The sequence below is a fragment of the Bufo gargarizans genome, chromosome 2, assembly GCF_014858855.1.
Source record: "Bufo gargarizans isolate SCDJY-AF-19 chromosome 2, ASM1485885v1, whole genome shotgun sequence".
NCBI lineage: Eukaryota > Metazoa > Chordata > Amphibia > Anura > Bufonidae > Bufo > Bufo gargarizans.
In genome coordinates this window covers 299,158,093-299,171,482 of record NC_058081.1, presented here as the reverse complement: position 1 = coordinate 299,171,482, position 13,390 = coordinate 299,158,093, and the positions used below count along the sequence as shown (strand labels likewise).

The window sequence follows — 13,390 nt, the reverse complement described above, 5'->3', positions numbered from 1 at the left end:
TCGTGTGCCATTTATTAATAATACTGCCTTCTTCTATGGGTGAGGGGGACAACACATCCCTGGCCAAAGATGTCTGCACAGTAAACTATACAGTCTTAAGAAGAAATCATAATTATGGTCTGGACCAAATGGAGAAGAAAAGGATAGTGAACAATTCAAATCATTGGAGAAGTCACCTGTGATTCAGTCGATTTGCAATTGTTATGCCTGTGAATGATTATTTTAAAATGCGTTTAAACCTCTTTATTAGAAAGTATGGCCATGCAACTTTGCCTATTCGGCCTAGGTCCCCAAAACATCTTATCTCTGCCCTGCAAAGTGCACATCTGCATTAGTATTCCGGTATTCTGTTCCAACATAGAAACAGAATACAAGAACCATATGCCTCACATTGTCAGCTCCTGATGGATTCCATTCATTATAAAGGGGTCCACTAGGTGTCCTGTGTGAATACTGCCATTGTTGTCAGATAAAACATCACTGCATGCAGTGATATTTTGTTTCTTGTTTTTTTTTTGTTTTTTTTAAATCTCTTCCTTAGTTGTGAACCTTATGTGTTATGCTAATGTACATATGCCTAAGATAACTTCTTAAAGAGGTTGTCTGGTTTTGAAAAACCCATTTTCAAATATTCTATTAAGCCATTTTGAGTTAATAGAAGAGATCCCTCACTTAGGATTTCCACCAGTTAGCTGAATGAAAAGTGTGTCTGTTTCTCTCTTTATAGAGCAGATGGACCATCCATGACTTACACGGATGATCCATTAATTTTAATTGCGACCATGCAATACTATATGGTGGCACTCTAGTGACACTCTAGGAGGATTGAACACATGCTGTAAGGTTACACATGGGGAGGTAAACAGATATGGCAGCACTGCCCCAACATTCCTCCACAGCATCCGGGAAAACACACTCCGCAGCAGTGACACTGTAAACTCACAACGGATCTCAGCGGTGCTCAGTCTAGAGTAAATAAGCAAAGAGTACGAAGATAAGAGACGGCACTCACCAGCAGTGGACAACTTACAGTATATTAGCTTTATTTTAGTGGACATTTCTAACAAAAAAAAGTATTGTAAACGTGGACAATCCCTTTTTGAACTTACATGTATCTGTAGTGATGTAGCAGGAAAAAAACTATACAGACAAAAAAATGTTTTTATTTAATGTCCGCATTGCTAATGGCCATGCGGTATTGAAGGTGCCGTGCGGCCATTAACAATGCAGACCGGCTATACAGTGTGGTCTTCATTAACTAAATAAAAGGCAGCTGTAGCCCAACTGCAGCTGGCCGTGCCGTGAATGACTCACGATCACGCCGTGTGGTTGTATCTTTGGATTGGCGTGGGACTGACCACCAGTACTCCCACTGATCAAGAAAACAGGGGTCCTATCCGTGATGTAACTAGAGTGCTATGGGCCCCAGAGCAAACTTTAGATCAGCCCCTATCCCCCCATACTCAGACGCAGTCGCACCCTCTGCGACCAGGATTATTACAGCCCTGGTCTCTGGTAATAATAATATCCCCCAACTACCCCCAGTAAAGCCCCCTACTGCCCCTGGTAATGTCCTTCCACTACCACAGTAATGTCCCCCTGCCCCCAGCAATGTCCCCCACTGCCCCCAGTAATGTCCTTCCACTGCCCCCAGTAATGTCCTTCCACTGCCCCCAGTAAAGTCCCCTACTGCCCCCGGTAATGTCCTTTCACCACCCAGTAATGTCCCCCTGCCCCCAGCATTGTCCCCCACTGCCCCTGGTAATGTCCTTCCACCACCCAGTAATGTCCCCCTGCCCCCAGCATTGTCCCCCACTGCCCCCAGTAGTGTTTTTCCACTGCCCCCAGTAATGTCCTTCCACTGCCCCCAGTAATGTCCTTCCACAGCCCCCAGTAAAGTCCCCTACTGCCCCCGGCAATGTCCTTCCACCACCCAGTAATGTCCCCCTGCCCCCAGCATTGTCCCCCACTGCCCCCAGTAAAGTCCCCTACTGCCCCAGGTAATGTCCTTTCACCACCCAGTAATGTCCCCCTGCCCCCAGCATTGTCCCCCACTGCCCCTGGTAATGTCCTTCCACCACCCAGTAATGTCCCCCTGCCCCCAGCATTGTCCCCCACTGCCCCCAGTAGTGTTTTTCCACTGCCCCCAGTAATGTCCTTCCACTGCCCCCAGTAATGTCCTTCCACAGCCCCCAGTAAAGTCCCCTACTGCCCCCGGCAATGTCCTTCCACCACCCAGTAATGTCCCCCTGCCCCCAGCATTGTCCCCCACTGCCCCCAGTAATGTCCTTCCACTGCCCCCAGTAAAGTCCCCTACTGCCCCAGGTAATGTCCTTCCACCACCCAGTAATGTCCCCCTGCCCCCAGCATTGTCCCCCACTGCCCCCAGTAATGTCCTTCCACTGCCCCCAGTAAAGTCCCCTACTGCCCCCGGTAATGTCCTTCCACCACCCAGTAATGTCCCCCTGCCCCCAGTAATATCCTTTCACTGCCCCCAGTAATATCCTTTCACTGCCCCCAGTAATTTCCCCCCAGTCCTCCTTCACATATAACTGGGCCCAGCACTGTCACTGTACTTCATGCCGGGCCCCGCTAGAGCACTAATCACAGCAGCATCACATGCGGTCGGTCTGGCATCTATCAGGCCACAGCACTGCCCTACAAGTAGTATTCACAAAAAGGCAGGTGACTTTACACACCACTTTAAGAATTGTAAAATAGGTAAATGTATTAAAGGAATAAGGATAATTAGGCACATGTATCTCCTTTTTAGCAAAATTAGGTAAATGCACAAATGCCAAACTTACAAACGATAAAGGTTAGACAGAAGACAAAACACCAAAACACTGAGAGACACCCGGACCGACCGTATGTGAGGCTACTAAGATGAGCGCTCCGACAGGGCCCAGCATGAGGTACAGTAACAGTTACATGTGAGTGCACCCCCCCCCCCCCCAGGCCCGATTGTTATGCCCCTGAGTCCCATGTCCTTTTGTTTAAATTAAGTGATGATAAAGTATGCACACCACCGCTCAATTCAAAAATCTGGGACTGAGAAAGACAGAAGAGTACAGCGATGGGGTGATGGCGCAGGGGTGCCGATGCTTGACCACCTCTCACCATATCTCATATGCCCATACGGTACAGAAAAGAGACAACTTAAAGACAATATAGGAAAAACCAAGAACAGAAGAAGGCTCAGAACAGAAGATACTTTCGGCTGTGCTTCCCTCAAGGCTTTTGGTATAGTCAGCATGCAATTGCTGTGGATATTTTGCTACTATATCATTTTAAGCCGTACATGATTAGCAAGTCTTGGATTGGCAGGGAATCCCCTTGCTGCTGGGGTAGAAGTCCAACTATAATACATATATAAAATAAAAATGAAACCAGCTATTATACCACAAACAGGAAAAGACCAGCACAAAGAACCACAGCTGGATACTCTCCAGCATACCCATATTATAATGCTGATTACTCGCTCGTATACATCCAGAACCGCTAATCATGTTTTCCAGGTCCTTAGCTGAGCCTTGCTGAATGTTCCATTCAAATATCCATTGAGTAGGAGATTGGCTTTATCCTAGCTTTTCAAGAACTGGTCTCGGCATGCCTTCGTATAGGCACAGGTTTATTTTCAGGAAATAATTCTGAACGATTGAATGTCTGTTCAATACTCTATGTACTCACATTTCTTTTCTTTTTTTTTGCCAACATGTGTATGTCATTTCATTCGCCATGCATCACGGTAAAGCAGATTAGCTTCAAGGTCACCCACTTATCTAAGCAGTACTGCTCCTCCTGTCAGAGGCTTGCAGCATTGCATATACACATAGGTGCCCACAAATTAACCAGTCACTTCTCTATAGGATCTAGCCAAATGATGCATTCTTAATTGGTTGCATATACAGTATATCGGCTGAAAAGGGCAAGGAGCTTTAAAGGCGTTGTGCAAGAATGGAGGTGGGGGTCATTAAACACCTCCCACCACTTTACCAGACCTATCCAGGAAAGACCACTTATTTGCTCCCCAGCTCTAGCTCCTTCTCCTCCAGGGAAGCGATGCTTGGCTGGGCTCATTCCATGTAAACATCCAGTTGGACATTGCCAGAGCCAATCACTGACCGTGGTGGAGGCCGGATCCCCTTGCATCATGGGACCATTTGTCAGGATGTAAGGGAAGCCGGTCACCACCGCGACCAGTGATCGGTTGCGGTGATGTGAAACAGGATGCTTACATTGAGGGAGCCGGTAGGTAATCTTCCCCTTACAAGTCTGGTAAAGTGTGGGGGTTGAGCTGCCAAACACATCCCTATTCTTGCAAAAACCCTTTAACGCTCAACTACCAATGAATTACGGTACTTACAATTCTTTAATCCGACAGACTTTAATCAACAGACAACAAACTATTAGTTAGGGTCCTTTTACAGGGACAGATTTGTTGGTTGTTTACGCTCCTTTTAAACAAAACAGTCATAACATGCAAGTGTAGGAACACGAATGATCACTTATACGATCATTCATCCCCATTTGCTTCTCATTTGTTGGCAGCACATCCCCTGTTTGCTCATTTGTCAGCTTACATGCAGTACCAATGGGAGAAAACCTTCAAAGGAACATTTGCTTGCCCTGTGTAAAAGGCCTTCAACAGAACTTGTTGACTTCTATTGAAGATTGCCTGCAGTAGGCTGCTAAGTAGAAACTCACATTTTAAATGGATGTGGAAAATTGCATGGAAAATTGACTTCTACAGAAGAGCATACATTTAAATCAATTTTGAAATACATTCCTACTGTATTTTATAGCTCACAGATGTTTTATATAATAACCAAACACTAACCTACATGCCGACCACTACTTTGATGCATTCAGTCTCGATCCTTGAGGACATACTTCTTACTTACTGTTATTACAAAAACAGCTTTAAGGGCCCTTAACACGGGACGAGAATCCTAGGAACGCTTGTTAGCGATTATCTGGTGGTGTAAAGGTGCCGCCAATTACTCGATGAACTAGCGAAATGCTCATTCGTCAGGTAATTGGAAAGCTTGTGTAGGCACCTAAATCATGCTGTGTAAACACGCTCTGCTGCCATCAAACTAAGAATCTGTATGGGAACGAGTGATGGCATTAGAGCTCACTCCTCCCCGTACTGAGGAGGAGATCGCTGCTTGTCACTGATGAGCAGGCGCTTGCCAGGAAGTAAAACTTCCTTCACGACAATCGCCTGCAAAATTGGCCCGTGTAAAGGGGCATTTAGGCTTGGGCTCGTCTACCAGTAGGCATAGCAGCTACTTTCGGGCCCAACAATTAAGGGACCAATGTCCACTTACACCTAAAAGGTTTTTAACAGAGGACCGATCCTTAAGAAAGGTCATCAGAATCCGATTGGGGGCGTCAGACACCTGGGACCACAGATCAGTTGTTTACCAAGCACAGCGGCGTTTTTTGTAAAATGGCTATGCTTGGTATCACAGCTCATCTCCATTCACTCCAATGGGACTGAGCTGTTCCTAGGCCATGTGACCGATAAAGCTGACGTCACTGTGAGAACGCCTCCTCAAATAGCTAATCTTCAGGGGTCATGAGTGTTGGACTACCAGATACTGATGATAGGTCATCAGTTAGAAACAGTCTGAAACCCCTTTAAATTAAAGTAAGTTAGTCATGGCTATGGGTGAAGGAGGGGGCATGGAAAATTGTATTCAAGTTTCACAATACAACGCCATGATTTCCCTGACAGCATAGTGTTATACTTGTATTGTGATATCAATGTACACATTATCTTTGTGCTGTGACATCATTGTGTTTATCTCTTTATTGTGATATTACTATTTATTATCCCTGTACTGACATCACTGTGAGCATTATACGTGTTCTGTCACTTTACTTTGCACATTACCCATGTACCCTGAAGGTGTTCATTATTACTGTACAGTGGTATGAAATTGTATGTTATCCCTGTACTGTGACATCACTGTGTGCATTATTCCTGTATTCTGATATTAGAGTGTTCATTATTACTGCACAGTGGTATGAAATTGTATGTTATCCCTGTACTCTGACATCACTGTGTGCATTATTCCTGTATTCTGATATTAGAGTGTTCATTATTACTGCACAGTGGTATGAAATTGTATGTTATCCCTGTAACTGTGACATCACTGTGTGCATTATTTCTGTACTCGGATATTAGAGTGTTCATTATTACTGTACAGTGGTATGAAATTGTATGTTATCCCTGTAACTGTGACATCACTGTGTGCATTATTTCTGTACTCGGATATTAGAGTGTTCATTATTACTGTACAGTGGTATGAAATTGTATGTTATCCCTGTAACTGTGACATCACTGTGTGCATTATTCCTGTACTCTGATATTAGAGTGTTTCGTTATTACTGCACAGTGGTATGAAATTCTATGTTATCCCTGTAACTGTGACATCACTGTGTGCATTATTTCTGTACTCTGATATTAGAGTGTTCATTATTACTGTACAGTGGTATGAAATGTTATGTTATCCCTGTACTGACATCACTGTGAGCATTATACTTGCTCTGTCACTTCACTTTGCACATTACCCTTGTACTCTGAAGGTGTTCATTATCACTGTACAGTGGTATGAAATTGTATGTTATCCCTGTAACTGTGACATCACTGTGTGCGTTATTCCTGTACTCTGATATTAGAGTGTTCGTTATTACTGCACAGTGGTATGAAATTGTATGTTATCCCTGTACTGTGACATCACTGTGTGCATTATTCCTGTACTCTGATATTAGAGTGTTCGTTATTACTGCACAGTGGTATGAAATTGTATGTTATCCCTGTAACTGTGACATCACTGTGTACATTATTCCTGTACTCTGATATTAGAGTGTTTGTTATTACTGCACAGTGGTATGAAATTGTATGTTATCCCTGTAACTGTGACATCACTGTGTACATTATTCCTGTACTCTGATATTAGAGTGTTCGTTATTACTGCACAGTGGTATGAAATTGTATGTTATCCCTGTAACTGTGACATCACTGTGTGCATTATTCCTGTACTCTGATATTAGAGTGTTCATTATTACTGCACAGTGGTATGAAATTGTATGTTATCCCTGTAACTGTGACATCACTGTGTGCATTATTCCTGTACTCTGATATTAGAGTGTTCATTATTACTGTACAGTGGTATGAAATGTTATGTTATCCCTGTACTGACATCACTGTGAGCATTATACTTGCTCTGTCACTTCACTTTGCATATTACCCTTGTACTCTGAAGGTGTTCATTATCACTGTACAGTGGTATGAAATTGTATGGTATCCCTGTAACTGTGACATCACTGTGTGCATTATTCCTGTACTCTGATATTAGAGTGTTCGTTATTACTGCACAGTGGTATGAAATTGTATGTTATCCCTGTAACTGTGACATCACTGTGTGCATTATTTCTGCACTCTGATTTTAGAATGTTCATTATTACTGTACAGTGGTATGAAATGTTATGTTATCCCTGTACTGTGACATCACTGTGTGCATTATCCCTGTACTCTGATATTAAAGTGTATTATTAGTGTACTGATGTTTCACATTATGCATTATCGAGAACCAAATACTTATGTTTTCCTGTTCTGAAATGAAGGTGGTCATGGTGGAGTGGGCCCTCCTTACAAGTTTTGCTGTAGGGCCCTATGGTTACTTGTCATGCTCCTGCCTTTTGAGTTTTCACTTTCCATTCTCACCACTTCACAGCACTAAACTGTGTAAGTCACCCCGGATATACCATACAGCCAAGCAAGACAAATAGGTTTGACCCTGATATGCTTCAATGAGTTTACTGACAAGATGTCCAGAAAAATCCCCTGACCCCTGATCACTGCTCCACACAATTCCAGAGCATGTGCACAAATGTTGGTGGTGACTGATATTAGTAATTACAGGGTACATGAGCTGTAGGTGCAGTGGCCCTTTAAAGGTCATGTCATAGGCACACTCATAACAGGGTGCAGGATGGTGGTGTTTATGTGTTTTGTGGTGGAGTAGAAGAAGTCAGAAAGTTGTGGTGGTGCCCAGTACCAGCAACACCTGTGTGATGCCCAGGATCAGCTACAGTTGGGATTGGCATCTACTGCCCTGGCAGCACTTACCCTGGCGGCTCTGGAAGAATAAGGATCTTCAAATAAAGCCCACATGCGGGGCCGCAGCCTTCTCCAGCGTCCAACCCTCCCATCAGGACCCACAACGTCCTCTATCCCAAGCCTCGTGCCCAAGTCCTCCTCATCCTCATCTATAGGCGGTGGTTCTCCAGTAATCAGATCGGGAGTCTCGAATATATCTAGCGCTTCCTCCGCATCTCGGTGCTGGCGATAAGTCATCCAGCAACAGGGCTCCACGTCCGTTTCATCAATGCCCCAAAATGCCAGCTCCTCCTCAAAGAGGGGTCCGCACACATCCGCTGGGCAATGCAGCTTGCCAGTGCGATAATAGTTGAGAACATAAGCGAAGACCCCAGGGTGGCGATCAAAGAAGAACTCATTGCCACGACAGGTGCCCTGGAAGGTCCCTGGGACCGGCTGCTGGTCCAGCTCATGGTCGCTTGTAGATTCGCATGCCAGTAATGCCAGTCGGGTCCCGGGCACGGTCTTTAGAGTACTCCGATAGGTTTCGTGCCTGGTGCCCCCCACGTTGAGGATTATCCTCTCGTTCTCATCGATCTTGCCCATATCTCTGGATGCCACATGACGCGCATCGGTGGCAAGGAGAAAGGAGCCTGTGCCCTGTGGTAGTAGAACAGGACACACAAAGGGTTAAACGAAGGCACAGCCTCCCTATCTCCTTCCATACTGTGATGTACCCATAGTAGCCCTTCTGACAGAGGCAACAGAGCACCTTTAAACTTGTTGACCTCCAGTTAGTAAGAAGTTCTCCTGCTCCTTCCTACCTGTCTCCAGGCACCCCGCCTCCCAGCCCTGGTCACATAGTAGGTGCTGATCAGTCACCTTCCCCTGGTACACAGCTCACCCCTTTTTCTACCTATTCTGGATCAAGATCCCATTTACATCCTAGTAAACATAGCTCACTATGGTCCTCCCACAGATTGTCAGCAACCCTCTAGATGCCTATGACTACATACATGGAACATGCCTCTGCCAGCACAAAGACAAAGCTTCTCCATACCTCACACACAGAGCCAATAAAGTGCCAGTAGTAGGTGCCAGCCTCTCTTCATCTTCCCTGTAAGGATCAAAGGCGAGGATCGATCTTGAAGTGCAAACTACTTGTCTGTTTTATGAATGGCTTTTCCTGCTCCAACTCCAAAGGGTTGTTATTGGTACATGTCCACCTCAGTCCATGTCACAGAGCCCCTTCCTTCTACATCAGCTGCTGGAGGCTTGTCACAAGCACAACAGGCGGTAGCCATTAAACAGAGGAGCACAAACAAAGAATCAGAGGACCTCCTAGAGGATTTTCTGTGATGACTGCCTCTATCTCTGCTGAAGAGTGAAGAAGATCGTGTGGTGGCTCCAGGAGGAGGAGATGCTGATGATGCCTCCTCGTCAGCCCTCTCCTGATCTAGAAGACAGCTGGAGGAGAGGAGCTGTCCCTTCAGCACCAGCGCAGCCTGCACACACCCTCCAGCGGGAAGATCCCTTGCCCCCTCCTCAAAGACTCATCTGTTGTGTTTTAGTGGAGAGCAGAGGGTCTGCCATCACCTTCTCTCATTGAGGAGCTCTGCTTCAGCTGCAAGAGTTTTATCTGGCGAGAGACAGGCGTCACCTAGTTACAGGTGAAATCCCTGCCAAGCTTCCCAGCAGCTTCACATCTTCAAGACACCTAGCAACCTAGGGTTTGTTCATGTAGCTATGTTTACAGAGATGCCTGGTGTGCACATCTTCCAGATTAATGGTGGGAGATTTAGAGCAGTTTATATTTGTATCCAACACCAGAGCCTTGATGGCATCACAGTTACAGGCAGTGCCAATTCATGTTTAGAAAAGTCAGTCTCTACAGGTACAGAAAGGGTTTTGTATGCCTTCTCTTTCAATTCATAATATTTTGAGTTCACTTGGATGACAGACAGTAATACACTAAAGCTGGCCATACACATTAATGTCTGCCAAACCTTGCCATAAGAGGAGCAGCCAACCATCTGATGTGTATGGTGGTCTGAACTTGAACATGCCCAATGCTTATGTTCTCAGGGGAGATACTGCATCTCTGGTAGTGGGTTTTCTCCCCCTTCCCATTCAGCACTGTAGCCAAGGTGAGCTGAGCATGCTCAGCTGAAAGAGTATTTGGTCCACAACTTTTGGTAGTGTATGGCCAGCTTTATACTACACTCATTGACAACAACAACCAAAGATAATGCACCCAGAGAGAAATACTGGATTGCTGCAAAACACAGCATGCAGTTATGTCATAAAGGGGTTATCCAAGGTCTAACACGTGCCCCCAATGCCCAGGCCCCTCATATAGATTATACTTACCCCACTCCTCGGCACCATCATCGCTCCTTATCCTCGCAATGCCGCCACTGTAGCTCCCCATAGTGCGGGTGAGGGGGGCAGCCAATAGCAGGCCGCGTCAGGGACGAGCCTCTCTATCATCACTCACGATGCTAGGGAGGCTCGTCCCCATCATGGCCTGCAAATGACTGCCCCCCCAGTCACAGCGGTGGCCGTGCAAGGATCAGAAGCGATGGGTGTGCCGGGAGCAGGGTAAGTATAACCTATATGAGGGGCCCAGGCATTGGGAGCATGTGTTAGACTTTGGGCAGATATGTAAATGATTGCAGGTGTGGTCTGATTATACACTCGGTCTTGCCACTAAAGTGGGTAAAAGTGCTTCCCCACTGACATATAAAAAGGCTCTCAGAGGCTACTTTTGGGTACTATACCTCTAGGTAAGAGATCGTTGACTGCTAGACATGCATCTACAATGCACAATGCACGTGAAGACATTTTACCCAGTTGACAGACTTTGAGAGGTGGAGCATCCTTGGACTGACAGAATCAGGATGGTCATTCAACAAGTTGTCCACCATCTAAGCCATTCTGACCTAGCTGATGAGGTGTTGGGAGCAGTGGTTACATGAGGGCATGCACACATGGCCCTGGACAGTCCAGACAGACCACCAGTACAGAGGATTATTTGATCACAAGCAGCTCCCTGTCTCTGCCCAAACCATTTCTAGGACCTTAGAAGATGGAAATTTAGTGTCACAGTGCCTATTACATGTCCTGCCATTGACAGCCACCGTCACCTTCCTCATTAAAATAAGAAAATTGGCTTCTACCTCATGGGGTTTTTGCATTTATCTGGATACACTTTGCAGGACAACAGGCTGAACTGGATGGATAGATGTCTTTTTTCAGCCTTTCAGCCTATTTATTTCGCATCATCTTTAGTGACGAATCCAGGTTATGTTTGAAATTTGACGACAGTGTATATAACTGCAGCTGTATAATGTTCAGCCTTTATGTGTAAACGTGTGACATCCAGTGTACTTTTCCATAGTTGGTGTCCGCTGCGGACAGTAACATTAGCTACCCCACATCTCCAGTGTAAAGTGTGCGCATCCAAAAAATATCAGTGCTATCCAGTGTCCTTTTTCCGCAAACGGTGTCCGCTGCAGACAGTGACATTAGCTGCCCCACATCTCCAATGTAAAGTGTGTACATCCCAAAAATATCAGTGCTATCCAGTGTACTTTTTCGTAGTTGGTGTCCGCTGCGGACAGTGACATTAGCTGCCCCATATCTCCAGTGTAAAGTGTGCGCATGCAAAAAATATCAGTGCTATCCAGTGTCCTTTTTCCGCAAACGGTGTCCGCTGCAGACAGTGACATTAGCTGCCCCACATCTCCAATGTAAAGTGTGCGCATGCAAAAAATATCAGTGCTATCCAGTGTCCTTTTTCCGCAAACGGTGTCCGCTGCAGACAGTGACATTAGCTGCCCCACATCTCCAGTGTAAAGTGTGCACATCCAAAAAATATCTGTGATATCCAGTGTCCTTTTTCCGTAAACGGTGTCCGCTGTGGACAGTGACATTAGCTGCGCCACATCTTCAGTGTAAAGTGTGCGCATCCAAAAATATTTGACATCCAGTGTATTTTTTCCATAGACGGTGTTTGCTGCGGACAGTGACATGAGCTGCACCACATCTCCAAGATAAAGTGTACGCATTCAAAAAATATCTGACATCCAGTGTCCTTTTTCCATAGACGGTGTCCGCTGTGGACAGTGACATTAGCTGTGCCACATCTCCTGTGTAAAGTGTGCACATCCAAAAAATATCTGTGACATCCAGTGTACTTTTTCAATAGACGGTGTCCGCTGTGGACAGTGACATTAGCTGTGCCACATCTCCTGTGTAAAGTGTGCACATCCAAAAAATATCTGTGACATACAGTGTACTTTGTCAATAGACGGTGTCCGCTTCTGACAGTGCCACATCTGCAGTGTAATGTGTGCGCTGAAAAAATGTATCTGTGACATACAATTTACTTTTTCCATAGACGGTGTTCGCTGTGGACAGTGACATGAGCTGCACCACATCTTCAAGGTAAAGTGTACGCATCCCAAAAATATCTGTGACATCCAGTGTACTTTTTCCATAGACGGTGTCTGCTGCGGACAGTGAGATTAGCTGCGACACATCTCCTATGTAAAGTGTGCACATCCTAAAAATATCTGACACATATCTGACACGCAGTGTACTTTTTCCGTAGACGGTGTCCGCTGTGGACAGTGACATTAGCTGCGCCACATATCCAGTGTAAAGTGTGCGCATCCAAAAAATATCTGACATCCAGTGTACTTTTCCCGTAGATGGTGTCCGCTGTGGACAGTGACATTACCAGTGCCACATGTCCTAAGTGTGCGCATCCAAAAATATCTGACATCCAGTGTACTTTTTCCGTAGATGGTGTCCGCTGTAGAGAGTGACATTACCAGTGCCACATCTCCTAAGTAAAGTGTGCGCATCCAAAAATATCTGACATGCAGTGTACTTTTTCCGTAGACGGTGTCCGCTGCGGACAGTGACATTAGCTGCGCCACATCTCCTATGTAAAGTGTGCGCATCCAAAAATATCTGACATGCAGTGTACTTTTTCTGCAGACGGTGTCCACTGCAGACAGTGACATTAGCTGCGCCACATCTCCAGTGTAAAGTGTGTACATCCAAAAAATATCTGACATCCAGTGTACTTTTTCCGTAGATGGTGTCCGCTGTGGACAGTGACATTAGCTGTGCCACATCTCCTGTGTAAAGTGTGCACGTCCCAAAAATATCTGTGACATACAGTGTACTTTGTCAATAGACGGTGACCGCTTCTGAAAGAGACATTACCAGGGACACATATGCAGTGTAACGTGTGACCTTCAAAAA

The 13,390-nt window shown here is 45.5% G+C and overlaps 1 protein-coding gene across 5 annotated transcripts in view; it reads right to left on the bottom strand.

The window, feature by feature from the left end:
- KCNC2 (potassium voltage-gated channel subfamily C member 2) overlaps nucleotides 1-8,719 on the bottom strand; it is a 364,348-nt gene extending 355,629 nt beyond the window's left edge. For all 5 annotated transcript variants that reach the window (XM_044277130.1, XM_044277131.1, XM_044277133.1 and 2 more), the window contains exon 1: nucleotides 8,144-8,719. In XM_044277130.1, the coding sequence (XP_044133065.1) occupies nucleotides 8,144-8,719 (576 nt within the window). The remainder of the gene's footprint in view (nucleotides 1-8,143) is intronic.
- Between the last annotated feature and the right edge of the window lie 4,671 nt (nucleotides 8,720-13,390).